Below are 20184 nucleotides of genomic sequence, written 5' to 3' on the forward strand. Positions count from 1 at the left end.
GTGAATGGGGAAGCGCCAACGCACGCCACTGTGTGGACGGGCCGTTAGAGGGCTTCGCCAATACTCATAGAAGCTGGAGTTACAGTAGGTAACCTCAGATACATTTCCTGCTCTTATGTGCCCATCCCCCCACATGGATCACACCTGGCACACGCAATACATGTTCAGTGTCTATTCTTTGTATATTTACTGCAGTTGTTCATACCAGTAGTCTGATACAATATTTACAGTTTGAAAGGTTGTTATATGACATTTGTTGATGATTAATGGTTTTTTTTTGGGGGGGGGCACCGAACACAACAGGAGGGTTGACAAAGTACTGTAGTTGTGGTTTGTATGTAATGCTTAAATGTGGTGCATTACTGACAAAATGACCACCAGATGGCGTCATTGAAACACTTTAAAGATGGCTGCTGCAGGTCTGGAGGAAAAACACTGGGGAAATAATCTGAATTGGAAGTAGCTCATGAAACTCTGATCACACATTAGTTGAGTCAAGCTCTCCTCACTTACACTGATGCAGGCCAGCGTACACACACTCCTGTTGTGTGTGTGTGTGTGTGTGTGTGTGTGTGTGTGTGTGTGTGTGTGTGTGTGTGTGTGTGTGTGTGTGTGTGTGTGTGTGTGTGTGTGTGTGTGTGTGTGTGAGCAGAGATAATTTTGGCCTCTTACTACTAGCACATTCCTGTCATGTATTTGACGGCCCTCTGTCACCAGAGAGGACTTGCAGGCTTTCCAGGTCCTTCCAGGAACTGTTGTTCCCACAGGGCAGCTGCTGCAAAGGATTCATGAATCAGTCAAATTAGTATTTACAGGAAACGCAAGATGTGGCATGTTTATGTGTGATTTATGCCTTTTATTTATTTTATAGGCTGTTATTATTATTATAATGTTGTTGAATACAACAAGATTGTCGTACAATAATAACAAGACCAAACATGACATTAAGTAACAAACGTGTACACATCCAAAGAGCACAATTAAGTAACTGTGATTTAAAACATACACATTGCTATGGTTACCAAAATAATAATTAATTTCTTTATTTTATTTTAAGCTATGTATTTAAAACAAATGTTTGTTAGATGTAGTTCATGCACAGACATCATTTAATAATCCTACAAAGATTGTACATTTTTATATATTTTTGTATTTAAATTAGAAATGTATGCAGTGAAAATAATATTATTAATATTTTAACTGGACAATTCAGCTGCAGTTTTTTTTATAGTTTAGAATTTTAAAAATGCAACACAAAAACATACAATATAAAACATAAAACACTAAGAGTATTTCCAATAATATTAGTTATATATTTGTGTTTGATTTTTAGCACCCCAGCTCTACTAAAGTACATTTTCCTTAGATCTTTTTAAATACTTAATTTTTTTTATATTCTTACCTTTCTATTCTTATATTTTTCATTTTGTGTTGTTGAATGAAATATAAAGAAATAAATGTGATTTTATTTCAGCTCTAATCCACACAGTCAGCCCCCTCCTCCCCCCCTCCAGACGACCTGTCACGCGGCAGTAGCATGGGGAAACCTGTAGGCGGAGACTGTGACCTAATTCTGACCAATAGGAGCGAGGCAGAGGCCGCGAGTGACCTACATTCAGCCAATAGCGCGCGGCAGGGTCGCCGGTACTGGTAGGCAACAGTCGGCGCGTGCCGAGGCCATGTGCTTCTTTGAGCGCGAGAGGCCGATAGGGACATTTAACAGGGAGAAAAACAGACGAACCGTGTGGCTCTGCCGACCATTTGTGCGGGATTAAATACACTTTCACCTCTCATACATGTGACTATTTCAATACTCCATATTATATAGTTGTTTTATGAGTGAAACCATTCCCAATATATATTAATTAACATTTATCAAAAAATTAAGTATTCAAAAAGATCTAAGGAAAATGTACTTTAGTAGAGCTGGGGTGCTGAAAATAAAACACAAATATATAACTAATATTATTGGAAATACTCTTAGTGTTTTATGTTTTATATTGTATGTTTTTGTGTTGCATGTTTAAAATTATAAACTATAAAAAGAACTGCAGCTGAATTGTCCAGTTATAAATACAATGTTCAGTTTATATTCCTGACAAATTACGCCATTAGTGTTATCTCTACCTGTAAATGTAGCAGAGAAGTGTTTGTTATATATTGTGGGAGACTCTTTCCGCCCACATCTGGACACCTGGTGTGCGTGATTGCTTTGTTTGAGCTGCTTATTCTGACCCTGCAAATCCTGTCACGTTGTGGATAAAAATAATCAGATTTTCCAACATTTCTAAGATAACACAGAGGGTGAAGGTACAAAGAGCAAACAACACCCTGAAGTCTCAGCACTGTGCTGTGCGGCTCTTCAGTGTTACTCTCAGCCAGTGGTCATCTTGTTTGTTGGCCTCCCTGTTTAAATGACAGCGTGAGAGAAGAAGAGAGTGGCGGGTGCGTTCATCGTCCATCCACAGAGGAGCTCAGCTCAGATGGGCGTGTCTTACTGTGCAACAGTCCCAGCTGCTGTCAGCCATTGGCTGAATTGGCGGGGAGGTGTGCTTTCTTTATGCATATATATGTTGCGTTCATGTACACCTGTAGGAAAACTAGAACGCGATGATTACCACTATTAAAGGAAATTCCCAAACATCCAAAGTGAAACATAATTAGGTAAACAAAAAGTTATCATTTGTTGAACTGAACTATTCTCTTTAGTCTTAGCACACTCGAATACTGTTAAAGCCTGTATAGCAGTGCTTGATGTGTGATTTATGCCTTTTATTTAGTTTATAGGCTGTCATTATTATTTTGGTGTTGTTCAATAGCTTTTCCATTTGTCGTACAAATGAAAAAGCTATTTGAATTGGACATGCATGCAGTGTAAAGGAGGCCTTATAATAAAATAACAATATTATTAATATTGTTACTGGTCAATTCAGCTGCCGTTTTATATAGGCTAGTTAGAAGTTTAAACATGCAACACAAAAACAATAATGAAACAGAACTAGCCTAATAGTTTTCATGACGTCTCTTTGATCTTTATGATATTTGGTTTAAAGGTAATATTAAATGTCGTCATTTTTTAATAAAGCAAACTGAACATTTTGTGTATAAAATGTCAGAAGCCAGTACAAACTGGCTTCACTTTTTTTAAACTATTTTTCTTTTTGTATTTACTTTTTAATATTTACTCCACTATATTTTTCTGTTTTTCTGTATTATTGTGTTGCACTGTTGGAGAAGCCTGTGACCCAATATTTTCATCGACATAACTACTCTGTAGCTATGTTCGTATGACAAATAAAGAACCTTGAACCTTGAAACAAATTGCTGTTATATATTCCTACAATCCAATAGGACATTTTCAGTTTTCAATTTTCATTTTTTAGTTTGACCAACTGCTCTATTATTAAAAACTGTTGGAGGATAATTCAACCAAGTTGAATATCATTTGAAGTTATCCCGCAGTTAGATTCAAATTTGCCATCAAGTAAAATTACATTTGGAACCGTATAGTTTACATGTAAAACAACTCAAATGTACCACCTTTCCCATGCATCCTGAACGCAGAATGCTTTACTGACAGGGGAGGCGTGGCTTATTTATGCAAATGATCCACTTTTCCCCCGTGAGCGGTGACATCACACGAGCGGCCCGTGTTGGTTCCAGCTGACTGAGAGAGGGAGTCAGAAAGAAGGACGAAAATAGAGAGAGGTGTGTGTGTTCGTGTGTGTATGTGTGTGTGAGAAAGAGAGAGAGAGCGAGAGAAAGGGAGGGAGAGAGGGAGAGAGGGAGGAAAATAAGAGCCATCAGTCTCATCTATCTGACTCTCATACTACTGGATATTATTTTATTTTTTTCGGGGGGGGTCTCTTTATTTCCTTCATCTTATATTTTGTCGCTCATATTTAATCACAAGTTATATTTTTATATCTTGGAGACTCTTCGCCTCGACTGTTTCTAATCCTCTCTCACTACATGGAACTGTACGGCCATCCGCGTTTGAATCTGCTTTTATTTTAATTTTGCTTTCCCCCCTCCGGATTAAAAAGCAAGCGACCGACCAACGGACCGGACCCGATCGAGAGTTTCCTTTAACACTAACTCAAAGAGGACTTTACTCGCCGCGAGCTCCAGGATCCAATCTGTCTTCCTGTGTGCGCGTTCATTATTGCAGAGTTGTTTCAAAGAGGTGAAGGCTCAGCCAGAACCGAGAGGATGAATTAGACTCGGCGAACATGGTGCCATTTTGGAGATAAGTCCCCCCTCTTTTAATTTTGTACATCTTTTTTCTTCATGGGACGGGCGGATAATCGGGATTCCAGGTGGAGATCTTAAACGCGTTACCTGCCCGCGCACCTTTGTGACGACGCGCCTGTCAATTAGCGTCACTAATTGGATTATTTTGATCTTGAACTTAGAGTCTGCAGGTTGCTCTTCTCTACCTCCTCCCCTCTCTCACCTCCCACCTCCTCCTCCTCCCCCCTTGAAGTTATGTCAAGGCCTCTCACTCAGCTCTTACCGCCGGATCTCCCTGCCGGGGCCACCAGCCCCCAGTTTGGGGCCAGCAACTCGGCCGGAAGTGGCACCCAGGGAGGACACCTGACCTCCATGACCAACCTGAAGACCCTGCTCCAGCTGCCAATCAAGGCCGACCAGATGGCCAAGGACTGCTGCGAGATGAAAGGTGAGTGTGTGCACGTGTTCATGTTCATGTTCGTGTGTGTGTGGACATACGTGTGAGAAAGAGAGAGGCATCCTAGGGGAGAAACTTCTTAAAGGGACAGTAAGGAAATATATACCTCAGCCAATAAGCAACTGCATAGCAATCATAGATTAATGCATGTTTAATGTACATTAGCTGCATTCAAATGGACTACAATTAATATGCATGCACCATAAGTACAATGCATGTTTGTCTGATACATGTTGTAATATATTATTGTTAAATAATCCATATTATGTGCAGTAAGGATACCATGAACCTTAAATGCAGAAAATATCATGCTAAGGAGGTATTGAGCCAACACTTGATTCATCAATGAGTTGACAACAAGCCAGAAAGTATTTGGTACAAGCTTCTCAAGGGATGATTTTGAGGCTTTCATTTGTCCAACCTGATACGGGATGCGGGTGCTGACTGTTTGGTAAAGACAAGCAATGTGAATATGTCAGGTATACTCCTATGGGAAGTTAGAATCAGCATTTCTTACATTTCTTACATTTTAATCAAGAAAATAAGAATCAAAATGATCATTTGTTTGCTGTTCTAATTATGAAAAAACTTGAATAAATACTCATTAGAGAGCCTTTACTCAATATAATCTCTGCAGGGACACACAAGAATATTAGACTGATTTATTTGTCATTGCTGTGTGTGTGTGTGTGTGTGTGTGTGTGTGTGTGTGCGTGATTGAGTGTGTGTGTTTGTAAAAGACAGAGCTCCTGCTTATCCAACACACACACACACACACACACACACACACACACACACACACACACACACACACACACACACACACACACACACACACACACACACACACACACACACACACACACACACACACACGCACGCACGCACGCACGCACGCACGCACGCACGCACGCACTGTTTCCATATCTATCCGTCCTCCTTCTGGCCTGCTAGATTCTGATATTAAACGCGTCCCCTTTGCATTATGGTGCTGGAATGAAAAGCCCATGTGGAGGAGGATGAGGAGGGTTCAAAAAAAGAAACACAATCTGGATTTAATGCCATCAAAACAAAAATCAGCCGCAGCAGCAGCAGCAGCAGCAGCAGCAGCAGCAGCAGCAGCAGCAGCAGCAGCAGCAGCCGCCGCAGCAGCAGCAGCAGCAGCAGCAGCAGCCGCAGCAGCAGCAGCAGCAGCAGCAGCGTTCTGGTTCTCCGCTCTGTTTAAATAAAGGTTAGTGAGCGGGATTGAATTGTTTCCCATGCACCAGCTGCCATGACAAATATTAACCAGACTGCCTCTCCTTCCTCTCTCTTAGTGTGGGGATCTCATAACTCCCAGTCAGCTGCTGTCACACACACGCACGCTCAGATACTGGTTTTGCTGTGCTTGTGAGGACACTTAAAATCACTCTCTTGAAAATTGTTCTTCTTCTAAATCCAAACTTTATTATTAAGCCACTGTGATGATGTGTTAAAATGTCCTCACAAGCACAATGGACCACAAGTATGTATAAAAGTTAACACACCGAATAAAGAAAGGGAGAAAAGACTCCTGCTTATTGGCGGCCCCTGGTGGCATCTGGGTGTAACTGCAGCTGCTTTCTGTTCCTGAGGAGGAGGAGGAGGAGGAGGAGGAGGAGGAGGAGGAGGAGGAGGGGGAGGAGGAGGAGGAGGAGGGGGAGGAGGAGGAGGAGGAGGAGGAGGAGGAGGAGGAGGAGGAGGAGGAGGAGGAGGAGATGATGATGATGATGGTGAGTGCGGCTGACAGGCTCTCCATGGAGTCAGAAAGCAGCTCAGAGGCCCCCACGTCAGCGTCATTGTCAGCTCTCATAGAATGCATACTGTCCCAATGTTAGGTGATGCATTCAGGGATGTGTTCAAAAAAGAAAAGACGATGCCGCTGTGTGGGTTTTGGTTTCCTCGATGCATTTCCGCCCTCCTGGCTAGCTTTGTGTGACACCTTCACAAACTCCCACTCCTGCTCCTCTTCCTCTTCATCCTCGGTCCCTCTGCTGATTTACATTTTTTCTCAGGCTTCTCCTTTGCATCTTTTACAGCACACTCTCATCTCTGTCTGTTTTCAGTCTCTCCCTGTGCTCCTCTTGCTTTTATATTGTTATATGTGCTTTCTTCTCCTGTCCTTTCTATGGAGCCTGCAAGTGGGCTTTTAATTTGTAAGCAGCATTAAGTCATTTGTGCTTTTGATGCACATACATTAGTTATTTCTTGTATCTTTAAATCTGTGTACCTATGACTGTCTCTTAGTCAGCCCAGTAGGAGCATCTCCATGTTGTTGTGGCTACACAGTCAGGCAATCAGCTGTGTTTTGGTATTGAGGTACCATACAATGTGGGTATTTATACAGTTGTGATTTCACATAGTTTCCACTAGACATATTCCACTCTGCAGCCTCAGTCATGAAAATTCAAAATGAGCATACTATATGATGAGATACATGGATTTGCTTTGGATTGTTGGTGCTAATTTACCTAGTGGTGGCTAATGGTGTCTTTAGTAGGAATTGTCAACAAAATAACGTTTTGTAAATATTACTTTCATTATTTGGTATATTACCTCATTTTCACTGCAAGGTAGGGGCAAAATCTTGCGGCTTTGTTTCTATGTTTACCTTCTCTGCTTGCTTTTATTCTGACCTTGTCACACAGCTGCTATTTTATTGGTTAAGCTTTTTCAAAAGCCACTGGCAATCAAGGTTAAAGTAACAATAATTGACACTTTTAGCGGAGCAATGGTTGGCAATTTCTGGCATACTTTATGGCAAATAATGTGTTATTTATTTAGCCATCTTTTCACCCACCTGCCTGTCCTCATCATCTTCTCTTTTCATGTCTTATTTATGTTTTCGGGCTGTCCATCCCGATGTCTCTGTGTTGCCCCAAAAAGATGCAAAGGGAACAGCGTACCTCTTCAGTGTTCGCATATTTGTTCCTGTATAAATGGGAGACTGGCTGAATCCTCTTATCAGCAACCAAACAGAGGAACATCTGCCCTTACTCAATTGTAATGTGTAATGTTAGCGTAGTTCATCCATTAGTTTTAAAACTGGGTTGACTGAAAACAAATTGGATTGCTATTAGCAATATTTTGTTATTTAAAAACCCTAGGTTTGTGTTCCTACACAAACCTAGGCCCATGACCCGCTAGTGACGAATCTCTTTGACAAATGAGTGGTCTGCTATGTTATGGAGGTGTTGCTGAAAAGCGTACAAGCTGCCAGTTACATTACATTGCATTTAGCTGACGCTTTTATCCAAAGCGACTTACAATAAGTGCGTTACAAGTAGAACACCTAGCATGCTGCCCAGTTGAAAACCAAATGAGCTAGAGTCGAGTCCAGACATAGCATGCGAAGGAAACTTGACATTTGACGTCAATTGATGCTTAAAAAAAAAAAAAAACATCAGATCTGTGCAGAACCATAAAAGATCTGTAATGTTTCTGGGATCATTGCACAAATGTAACCATGTTTATATTGTTCTGAACCATGAGATTTGACTTCCTCTTCTGACTTAATTTCGTTGCATTTCTCCAATGGTTTACCGGATAGAAGAACCAGCTGTTTATCTAGATGAACCATCTCCTAACATTTGCTAAACAGAAGTGGGCACAGACTGCATACATTTTTTATTTTGACATTTTTTTTCCTCCTGAAATTAGCTCAAAACTATTGCAACATTTACATTGAAATCTGGCCTGTTTAAGGTGCCCAAACCAACCGGTAGTGACTGACACATCCAAACTGTTATTGTTAGTAAATAAAGCTGCTAAAGCTAACTTGCTCATTAAAGAAATATGCAGATTTAAGAGTTGTTAGCTTTGTAGGTTGTCTTAAAACAACTAATTCAACTTGTACATCTTTAAATTAATCACATATTTCCTCAATTTCATATTATTACCTTATGGCGCTTTTCCACTGCAGGACCTAGCATGGCTTAGTACGGTATGGTTAGGCCTTGGTAGGCCAGGCTCACTTTACTGTATGCTGCATTTCCATTACAGTTTACCAACTGGGGTAGTAACTATAGTAACGCAGTGTAGGCGGGGCGATCGGCTGTTCGGCGGGCGGAGCGACGATGCGTAAAACTGCCGTGACATCATCTTCAATGCGAACCGCAAAACCAAAACATCAGCCGGTAGCTGTTAGCACTCAGAGCTCACAGCTCCTCATATCTGTTCAGAAACTGGACAAAAGTTAAACAAGCACAAAATACAGACTGTCTGTGTCATGGCGAGTACAGTCGCTGGTTTATTTATGTCTGTCGGCCGTTGTTGTGAGTGTGGACGGAGCCTATACAACGTTAGTTTAGCCTGATCGATCCGGTCTCCATTCAGAAAACACGGATTTTAAAAGGTTTTTCGCCTGCCGTCTGTCTGCAGACCGGTATCAGTATGTTGTTACTTCGGCATCATTTTGAAAAGTGTATTACAATTAAATCACGGTCAAATATGTTCATTTTGTTGTAGTCGTAGCTCCCTTGCCAGCGATTCTCTCTGACTATTCAGCAGTCGAGAGTGTTTACGTCACTAGTTTAGCGTATTCAGCCCGGTTGTTGGCCCGGTAAGAACCTCGATTTTGGAGGGCCAGAAAAAAGGTGAAAAAGTAGCCCTGAGCCAGAACTACCCCTAGTGGAAAAGCAAAAAAAGCGGGCCTGGTTTGGCCCGGCCCGCTTAAACCGTGCTACGTGCTGCAGTGGAAAAGGGCCATTAGAGTCCTTTGAGTTTTGTATTAAACAGACAGTAATTGAAAAGAAAGTGGCAGGCAGATGATGATGATGATGATGATGATGATGATGATGATGATGATGATGGAGAGATTATAGGGGACATGCATTTAATGGCCTCAACTTTTTTCCTCCGTCCCTCCATCTTTCCGCTGTAATCTCCCCTGACTTTATGTTCTTGAATCCCTTTTAAATGAACATTTCCGGCCGTCCCGATGTCTCCTTCTCTCGCTTGTTCATTATTCCCCTTTTCCCTTTCGCCGCAGCCCAGTTAAATATGCTCTTTTATTACTATTTTATTGGGTTGTATTATTCATTGTTCCATTTATTAATATGCACTTTGGGAGGCTTGACTCTGTAGAATAATATGATCAAAGGATCAGGGTACAACACAATCACTCCAGTTCTCTCCTTGTGATGAAGTTTGGTTCTTTTTTTGTTTACTTGCAGGATTTTTTTCGTTTATTTTCTGTGCTGATGCTTTATTGATGGCCTTATCTATCTTTCCATCAGACCCTACCGCTTAGATAGAGGTCATAGTGCAGGGTCAGTTTAGCCAACTGTATTTATAGATGCCTTTTAATGATCGCAACTAAGTGCTTCCCAGAGAGCAAAGGACACAAACATCAGATGGTGTTCATCAAATGACAGAATCAGCCTCGGGAGCTGTTTGTTTGTCGGAAAATAAGATGAGTTTCACACGATTGTAACGCAGCTTCTTGTAGATAAATGCAATATCTGGTTCACCTCAGGAACAAAGGGATGCAATCACAAGGGGTTAAAAAAACAAAAAAAGGAACCAAATGTCAGTTTTCTGAATATGTCAGAGGCTTTCTGAGGACAATGAGGCATTCAAGGTAAACCATATAACGTTTGCTGAACTGAAGTTAACTTTCCCATTTTGGAGCGTTACATAGAAAACAAAAGGCATGTGTGTTTGGATGTTCAAGTGTGTTACCCGTAGGGGATAAAACCTGTGACCATCTGGTGTCCACTCTGTCTTTGAGCACTTGTAAAGAGTGTGTGAAAGGATGTTTTAAATGAATCATTTTTGGGCCACAATTGCATCAGATTTGAGATATTTGTTTTATAGTTATGGATTGACGGCGGAAGTCGTTTGGGGACACATGGATTTGCTTTTGGTCACCATATACAGTATGTAAGGATAGAATGCCTTGAAATGCTATGACGCTATTTCCATACACTCAGTGTTTTGGAATGGAGGACTGCATTTGTTTAAGTGCTTTTTTTTAGGCAATAAATCACACATCGTCACATTAAGCTGAAGACAGATTGATTACAGAAAACAAATTAGAGTCTCTGCTCTACAGCACAACATACTAAACATTTTCACACCCTGAAACACATATTTTCTAGCTGCATATTTTCAGTTCGTATCATTTCTTATTATTTCACCTTTCATAATAAGCACAGAAAAGTGGACTGAGATACATGACCATTTTAGGGTGGTTCTTCTTTTATTACACAGCTAAAATAATCTAACATACTTCTCCTTCTCTCCAGATAAAGATAAGCCTGCGGAATCTGATGAGGAATCAAATCCGAGTGTCATCACCGGAGGGCCAGGTGCTCCCAGTGCGGCCCCAGGGGGCCCTGGAGCCCCTGGGTCTGGCCCACTGCGTCCCAACTCCCAGTCAGCGTTCCTGGGCCCGCTGCTGTGGGAGAGGACCCTGCCCTGTGACGGAGGCTTGTTCCAGCTGCAGTACATGGACCTGGAGGAGTTCCTCACTGAGAACGGGATGGGCATGCACAACAACGGGCCCAGCTCCACCCGGGCCCAGATCCCCTCCCAGGTAGAGCTGATGGAGAAACTGAAGCTTTAAAAACTTGGCCTCAACCTCACCAAGCTGCAAGCTGTTAGTTATAGTACTTACCACGCCAAACATATTGACCTGACTTTATTTATTTCTATTAACAACGTTGTGCTTTTAGCTAGCCACCGTAAAGTGACCGAAGCAGAAAACCACTTGTAAAATGTGCAACAAGTCTTCATAAAACAGTAAAGCTAGTTTTCAAATTAAATATTTTATTATATTACCATTTTTGTTAATGTCGCAAACAGGTTTTGAAACAGAACCACTTGATTAGCTTTAGCTATCAAAACTCTTTTGGAAGGTTCAGGAAAATATCATGGTTTAGGTGATACAAGTTTGTTTGTGTTTGTTTGTTATGTATTTACTAGCTTACATACGTATGATAATGTTTTATTTTTAGGTTTCAAACAAAACATTTTTTTTCAGTAAGGACGCCATTTTGTCACGCTAGCTACTGTAGCAAGCGTGTGTGCTAGGAGGTTAGCTTGCTAATGTGTAATGTCGTGTTTACATGGTTACACAGGGCTGCCAACACTCACGCATTGAGCGTGAGAGTCACGCAATTAACCCATATCTCACGCACTCACGCCACAAATTAAATTTGTTGTGAATATTCACAACAAATTTAATTAGCTAACAGCTAAAAACATGTGACAAAAGGTTAATTTAGGCTTGTTTTTTATCTTCAGGTGTAAAAGGCAGGCAATAGGGGAAAACTACCTTGAACATAATGTCAATACAGCATTAGCCTGCTATCTCGGTCACTATAACATTTTGCTAGTTAGATTGCTAGCTTACTATGTGTGCCATCCTTCTTCTCCAAGTGGAATAGCTTTAAGAATTGTGAGGAACCAAGTTGATATCAAACTGTCTCCATGAATGTACCCATTGTTTTTCTGTTTAAGAAAGAAGATCCATTTAATTGAAAACATTTTTAAAAGCCCTTAGGACCCATAACAACTTGCCCATCATTTTAAAACAAAGTGCAATTTTCTACATTTGGTATGAGGTCCCTAAGAAAATGTCCGCCATAGGCACTGCTGTTTAAAGAAAAGTTTAAATATGAAATACTCAAATTATATATTTTGTGAATTGGAAACATTTTAAGGAACCTAATGAGAGAGAATTTGATCAATCAGTCTGTGTTTACATCTCAAAATCCTGGACAAAAGTAACGTTTATTTAAATGTTCTCTCCTTCCAGAGTTCCCAGTCAGCGGTGCCCAACCAGAGCTCCCAGTGCCCTCGCAGCTCTCCCCCGCCCTGCTCCTCTTCTTCTTCCTCAATGTCCTCTTCATCCTCCTCTTCCTCGTTGCTGGGACTGGAGAACGTCCAGCCTCAACCGCCACCGCCACCACCCCTGCCACCTCAGCAGGAACAAGGCATGTTGGGAGGACCTGAGTGTCCAGATGGTGAGTGAACGAGTGAATTTAAGGGTTGCTATCCGGCGGTTTCATTCAATTGTGGCCCTTGAAGATTGAATTTGAACACATTTTGAACAATAATACCGTAGAAAGATATGATATGAGGACCTTTTTTATATATTTTATATCTTTAAATTTAAAAATACTGAAATGAGAACGCTTTTATTATCCTCTTTTCCTCCTGAGAAGTCCACACAGAGATTAAAATTGAAGTCCTCACGTGAGAAGGCAACATTTGTGCACCAGCTAATGCAGTCAGACATTTCCGAAGCCGCACATGCAAAGGCTTTGATGTGATCTGGCACTAATGAGAACACGGATGATACATTAAATTAACTAACCCACTCCTTCAACAATAACCAGAGTAGAATTTTGTCTAATTATATCTCCGTGTGATAAATGACACATTGTTCTGCAGCTCTCCTCGGCTCCCTGCGACAGCCTCTTTTCAACCATTATATATACATAATTCATTGTTTCCTCTCTCTGCTGGTTTTGATGTGAACTTGAACTGCATGACCATCAGAAGAGCTATTTTCTCTGTCTGTCTTTTCATTTTTTATTTCTCAACTCTGACAACTTTCAATTCTGGCTAATTGAAATGCTGACGGCAGTGTTGTGAAATCCTGCGAGCCATAGAAGGAATCATCGCAGCTAGTTTTATGATGATTTATCAATGGCAGATCAACCGCATGTCTTTGTAAATGTTCAGCGATTGTTTCAACATTTATTGGAAGGATGAGAAGATTAGCGAGGGAATGTAAGGACGGCTTCAGATCGTTTGATCGGATTTTAGAGAAGCAGAGCTGTGAGGATGCTTTAATGCATATGAGGCAGGTGAATTAAATGTATACATACCAAAAAAAAGCAAGAATCATTATCCATCTTGCGGGGAAAGGCAGTATAATAGATCATGTTTGCATGATGTATTGTTTTATTATTTGATATGACTTTTTCAAGTTTTCAAGGCAGTGTGTCCTTTATAGTAAGCATTACAGAACACAACTACTTTCCTTTGCTGTTGCTTTGTAACCTGGGAATAAGGATATCATTCTGCACTCTGTTTTTTAGCCATTTGTGGGCAGCACAACAAGCCACAAACACCACATTGGCATATTACCTTATAAAGTAGTAAATATGTAAGCAAACTGTTGGTTTATGCATCATTACAGTACATTTCATTGCATTTAGCTGACGCTTTTATCCAAAGCGACTTACAATAACTGCGTTCGAGCAACAAAATACAAACTTGAAGAAAACAGAATCATATAAGTACATCAGGTTTCATAGAGCTAAAACATTTCAAGTGCTACTCAACTGGCTTTAGATAAGCCAGTCCTTTATTAGTATATAAGTGCTCTGTTAATAGTTCTATCGCTCGAAGTGGAGTCGAAAGAGATGAGTTTTCAGTCTGCGCCGGAAGGTGTGTAAGCTATCTGCTTACATTGTATTGGATTTTGGATGTTTCTGCCGAACCGGGCAAATACATTTTCACTAGTCTGGCAAGGCTCTATTCAACTAGTGTCGCTCTTTTAGCAAAGGTTGTGGCGTATACTACCTGGCCCTTTTTTTGTGTTTCTCCCTCGATACATTTTTCCAAGGGAGCTGAGCTGATACCAAAAATGTTTTAATTACCAAGCTCCTCTCATTTAGATAGAACGGCAGCCAAGGACACCCAAGTAGCTCATATGACATAGTGTACCATGTACACTATGTCATATGAGCTACTTGGGAACATCCAAGATTTTATCCAATGAAGAAATCTATGTATTAAAAAAACGTTGGTCTGCAAAACTATGTTGCACTATTGACAAAGTGAAGACGTTATTCTGTGTTGTTGCTGCTAAAGGTAGCAAACAGTGGGTTTCCAGAGCTAAACAGCATGGATGTATAAAGGGAACTGGATACAGTTGGAGGCAGGACCCCCCCCTCATTCCTATGAAAGTTGCTAAGTGGCGCATTATGCCAAAATGGCCTGAGTCTTGAGAGCCAAAGTGCCCGTATCTGGGTCCAAAGAGTATGCACACTTGTTTTTTGCTTAATCGAATTGGTAACAACACGGCCAATCTTCGCTCATCCAAAACAATTAGAGATCTAAAATAACTGGATTCATTTATAAACCATTTTACACCTTTTAGACCCAAATGAGTAACATATGGGCAGTGGTTGGTGGTCGCTTTCCCAATGTAAGTCAATGGGGGGAAAAAGGTTTCTGCCCGCTGACGTCACGGACGAACACGGAGGAATAAGGACGAACACGGACGAACACGGACGAACACGGAGGAATAAGGACGAACACGGACGAACACGGACGAACACGGACGAACACGGAGGTTGTACTACCATCATTTGGCCATTACAAGAATGTGCTTGCCGGAGAGGAAACCAAAACGGATAGAAGGCAGATATTAAACACAGCTGCAAATTCTTATTATCTCTGCGTGTTTATCACTACCAACAACAAATGTTTCTATTGTCCATCTAATAGAAAACAAAATAGTACTGATTACATCATAACCAGCTATCTTTATGTGCACATGCGCAACTACAAATATGAAATGTACGAAGTAGACGATGCAGAGGTCAGATGTGTGTGTCTGCTCAAGCGTTTCTTTTTGCCCTTTATACGAAGGCTGAATTTATGAAGGTATATCGACATGTAGGAACGTCAGGGACTGCCCTGCTGCTTTGTTGTGTAGAAAATGTTGCCAGCCCCGGTCACAGCTGTGAAATAATCTTTTGATAATCGGCTCTTTACTTCATATTTCTGTGTGTGTGTGTGTGTGTGTGGTACTTAATGCTAAAACAGTATGTTGTAGAGTTTGTAAACGTCAGAGAGGAATACTCTGGGAGAGATAAACTGCGAGATACGATTCGGAGAAATCTGACTGCATCATTGTCTTTTCATTGTGAGTCATAAACAACAAGATGTGTTTCACTATGAGAGCAAGCTGCAGTGTTTCTTAAGAATAATTTAATTAGCATAAAAACTATGGCAGAAAATTGAAAATGAGACACAGACAGAAAGCAGCAGAGCCTCGGCAGAGCTGATACAGAGGAGCGAATACCACTGGATACTGCTGCAAGGCTCTAACTGTGCGTGTGTGCGTGTGTGTGCGCGTGTGTGTGTGTGTGTGTGTCTGTGCAGTACGCTGAACTTCAGATGCACATATGAATATGAAAGTGTCCTCTTTGTTTCCGCATTTGCATGCAAATGTTTAGGCTTTAATGTGACATGCTCTTGTGTGGGTGTGTGTGTGTTTTTTGTGTGTGCCTAGTGTGTGTGTGAGTGTGTTTGCAAGTGTGTGGGTGCTCTTGATTCTGAATTATAAACACGTGACTGAGCTGAGCATGATGCATCCAGCCAGAAAATCCTCAGGTCGCTGTGGAGCTGAAGTGTTACTACAGAGCCGCAGAGAAGTAGATGGAAAATAAACTGGTAAGAATGATCTGATCCACATGCCAGTTTGCTTTTATTTAAAATCATTATGCGTCAAAGGGAGACAGCTCAGAGGGATGGGGGGGGGGACACAAATGTGGAGACAGCTGTGGATTTATAAGGTTTATTGTCACCTGTTTGTTGCTTAAAAGGCAATAAATGCTCGATATTCACATCTGTGGGGATTTAAAGTGATGGACAAACAAAGAGACAGTTAATGCTGCTTGGATCAACAGCTGTGGTGAAGCTTGACACACAAATTCCCCCAGAAATGTTGCTTTCCCTTTTTTTCAGTTTTCCCGTACCTCAAAAAACCCCAGACTTGCCTTCTGATGTAGCTATTTATCGACTCAAATCTCGTGATTTTCAGATTTTAAATAAAAAAATACTTGGATTTTATACTGCAAAATAATTACAGGTTGTTTAAATATAAATGTTCAACGGGACTTTATATCCAGAACTTGTTTAGAACAATCTGGATTACTACAGTTTACGGTGATTTTGTTGTTCAGATAATGCTACATGGAATAGAAAATACATTTAGAGAAATATAAATGAGCTTACAAGCCTTCAAATATGTGATGTCAACCCTGCAAATATAACATTAAGAATGATTAATGTGAATCCCCTTTTCTTCTTAAAAAATACATTAACGAAACGCAAGCAGCTAAACATAAAGGTATTTAAAGTTATGGTTTTATCTTTAAACATGAAACATGATCCTGCATGGTCTTTTCCTCACATTGGTGAATTCATTTTGTTACATGGTTTAGAAGACATTTCCAGAGCAGCAGAACTGCATCAAAATCAGAATCGACATCTGTCCAATCTGTAAATGAAGTAATCATTTGAATATTTGAATAGAAAAGTTGAAATATGTGAGGTTTGAGCCTGATTTAATCATCTGACACTCGCTAATGATGCTCTTGAATGCCCACTGAGCTACAAAATAATTTGTCGTTTTTTTTCCAAAGCAGTCTCTTTCCCCCATAAGAACACGTCTTTAGAGAGGATCGGAAACATGAATCACCTTGATTTTTAGTTCAAATCAGCTGTTTCCTCCTGCGGCCCTGACATTTCCAGGTCAGTTCACTCAGTCCGAAATCTGTTCTGATCAAACACAGATTTTTAAAGCTCAGATTTCCATAAGCACACGCATGCTTCAGGATACACAAACTCATTGAACTGCAATGTGTTTTGGAAGAAGCCATCCGTGGCACACGTATAAAAGCTTTACAAAGGCGCTTCTTTATCCATTATTAAAGAACAAAAAATGAGTATTGCAGGTAAAATAAAGCCAGGGCACCTGGAGAGAGAAATACCAGAGCTGAACATCCACCCAGATCTAATCAGCTGCTCCTTCGCCTGAGGCTGATCCGTCCACCAAACTTCATGAGAAAATGTGCAGTTTTTAAAGTTGCTGACAGGCTGACATGTGAAGAGGATGATGGAGTGGCAGAAGTGGTCTTTAAAGTTGTATCTTCAGAGAGAAGAGAATGATTTTCAGCTGTCAGATTTTAGTTTGGCCACCATTTATAAAATACTTTAAACCAATACAGATCTAATTGGACTTCAATACCGGGAAATGAAGCAGATTTAGGCAATTGCGCAGATAAGCAACCATGCTTAATAATAGAAATCACTGGATTTTATCATGGATTTACTTTTCTTTATAATTATTTAAGTTTAGTAAATAAGTTATTACAGTAGTATTCCCCCAGCATTGTCCTAACTATCAAGTAACTGCTAGTTTGCGTGTTAACACACAAGTGACTTTTCAAGGTAAATGCCTATCTGGCTGTGATGTGAATAATAGCAATAAAACTGCAGCACAAAAATAAGGGTTACGTCCATTTTTCGACAAAATACATTTTTGTCGTGGAGTGAGCGAACCAATAAAAAGACTCTGCAGACTTGAATCTAGCTCGGGACAAAAAAAGCTGCCTGCCGCAATGTACTTCCAAATAATAAGGGATGTCATCTGCATAGATATAGAAACGCAGTTACAGCTGAATGTGAGGTTCGGTCCGCCAGCACATGATTACAATACAATACAAATCACTGTAGCACACTCAATTCTGAACCAATTATCTTGTAATTTGGTTTCAACATGAGAAATTGGACATGATATTGTGTAGACCATGGATGTATAAAGATAACTAGATACAGCGTTGGTGGCGGGACCCCAATTACTCCTATGAAAGTTGCTCAGTGGAGCATGAAGCCAAAACTGCCCATTGTGAGCAGAAGTACCAGTAGGCCATCTTGGCCCATATAGCATGAAGCCCCGCCGCAAAGTCCCACCGATATCCGGTGAGTCAAATGAATGGAGAGGGAAAATAACCCTGGATTCGGCTTTAGCTCATTTTACACATCTTGGACCCTAATGGTTTAACTAAGGCCTATATCCGCTGATTTACAAACGTCCTTTTCCCAATCTCAGTCTTTTTGCGCCCAATGCCGTCACAGACTGACCCAACAGTTGTAGTATCACTGTTTGGCCACTAAGAAATTTGCGTCAGCGTCCGGCGCACATCCTTGCGGGAGTTGGGGCTTGGGGTAGACGCTAAGCGGCGGTATAAATCTTCTTGTTTTGACTTTTAAACTTGAAATAAGTATTGCATTAGCGCCCCTACTGCACTGTCTCTTGCCACATGTATTCCCGCATTGCTGTGATGTGTAAATAGGTGAAAGGATGAAATGTTCGGAAAAGTAGTGTATGTGTAAATAGGGAAAACCCACAAGAGGGGCCCGCAAGGTTATCCCAGTAATTACCTGGGAAATATGTGTGAAAGAGGCTTAAATGATAAACATGCCCGCATTTAGCTCCAGCACAGCGCCACAGAGCCGCCGTATGTAGACCCTTAATACAACGGTGTTTACGGCTCATCACAGGGTGGTTTACATTCGGCAAAACAAAATATAACTATATTTGATATTGGACATGTTTCACTGCTGAGGGAAAACATATGAAAACTATACGTGGCAAAGGTCAGCAGTGGGATTACTGCAGTCACTTTCTCATGCAGACACACACCCTGAGCACAGATTAGACCATCCTTGGCCTTAGGAACCACCAACCCTATATGATTTGCAGTGCTTTAAACCAAATAGTCCAGACTGGATGAATCCCAGATAAACCCTTTAGGAATCATTCAATCAGATCAATATACGTTAAGAGTTGAATTAAAATATGCATTTAGGTGGAGCACTGTATTGGAATTCATGGGATCTGCTGTGTCTTTAATGGAGGCCGAGGCAGCCGGTGATTTAACATTCAGGGCTGTGATTAATCCTGGCGAGGCAAGGGTTAAACAAGACACTGACTCTGCACTCTGTAACACTGCACACACAGAGGGAGAGGGGAGTGCAGCGCTGGAGGGGGGAGAGCGAGTCAAGAGTGTTCGCTTTGCATGTTTTGAAATCTCTCCCTCCTTCTCTCTGCTTCACACGATCGGGCCATGTGCGGCCGCCACGTCACGTGCCGCTGCAGAAAGCAACCGAGCGAGAGAGGAAGAGAGAGGGGAAGGGAGGGGCTGGGGGAGGAGAGAGAGAGAGAGAGAGAGAGAGAGAGAGTGAGAGAGTGAGAGCAGAGCAGGGGGAAAGTATGGGGGGAGATAAAGCGAGAGGGAGAGGAAACAGTGGAGATTACAGAGAGAATAAACACTGAGGACGAAGGGGGAAAAAAAATCTTTAGGACGGCAGAGTAAACACAGAGCTAGGGAGAGAATTTTAATTGATTAGCAGTGAGTTGAGAAAATACATAATACTGTCTATTAATTGTACAAATTCATATATTTGCCATTGCAGCATGTCCAAAAATAAACTCCTTCTCTGCTACAGAATACATAACAAGAAACTAGCTCTAATAGATTTTTAGCATTACCCTGTCATTTGATCATTGGTCACCACGTTTCAGAGTGCTTTTGACCTTTATAAAAAGGAGTCGTATAACATTTTCTCTTTGATTCACTACCTTAGTGCTTCAAAGCAGAGTTATGCGGCGTGCGTCGACTTGTAGTCATGCACCACCGTCCTTTTCTCTGCAACAACGT

At 41.1% G+C, this 20184-nt stretch overlaps 1 protein-coding gene across 1 annotated transcript in view; it reads left to right on the forward strand.

Moving 5' to 3' along the window:
* The first annotated feature begins 3681 nt into the window (after positions 1-3681).
* Positions 3682-20184, forward strand: part of dbpa (D site albumin promoter binding protein a) — a 44940-nt gene continuing 28437 nt past the window's right edge. Inside the window, exons 1-3 of the mRNA XM_034094553.2 lie at positions 3682-4681; positions 10957-11246; positions 12471-12678. Coding sequence (XP_033950444.1) covers positions 4489-4681; positions 10957-11246; positions 12471-12678 — 691 coding nt within the window. The 5' untranslated portion in view covers positions 3682-4488. The remainder of the gene's footprint in view (positions 4682-10956; positions 11247-12470; positions 12679-20184) is intronic.

Source organism: Pseudochaenichthys georgianus, chromosome 11 (assembly GCF_902827115.2).
Source record: "Pseudochaenichthys georgianus chromosome 11, fPseGeo1.2, whole genome shotgun sequence".
In the NCBI taxonomy this organism is placed as follows: domain Eukaryota; kingdom Metazoa; phylum Chordata; class Actinopteri; order Perciformes; family Channichthyidae; genus Pseudochaenichthys; species Pseudochaenichthys georgianus.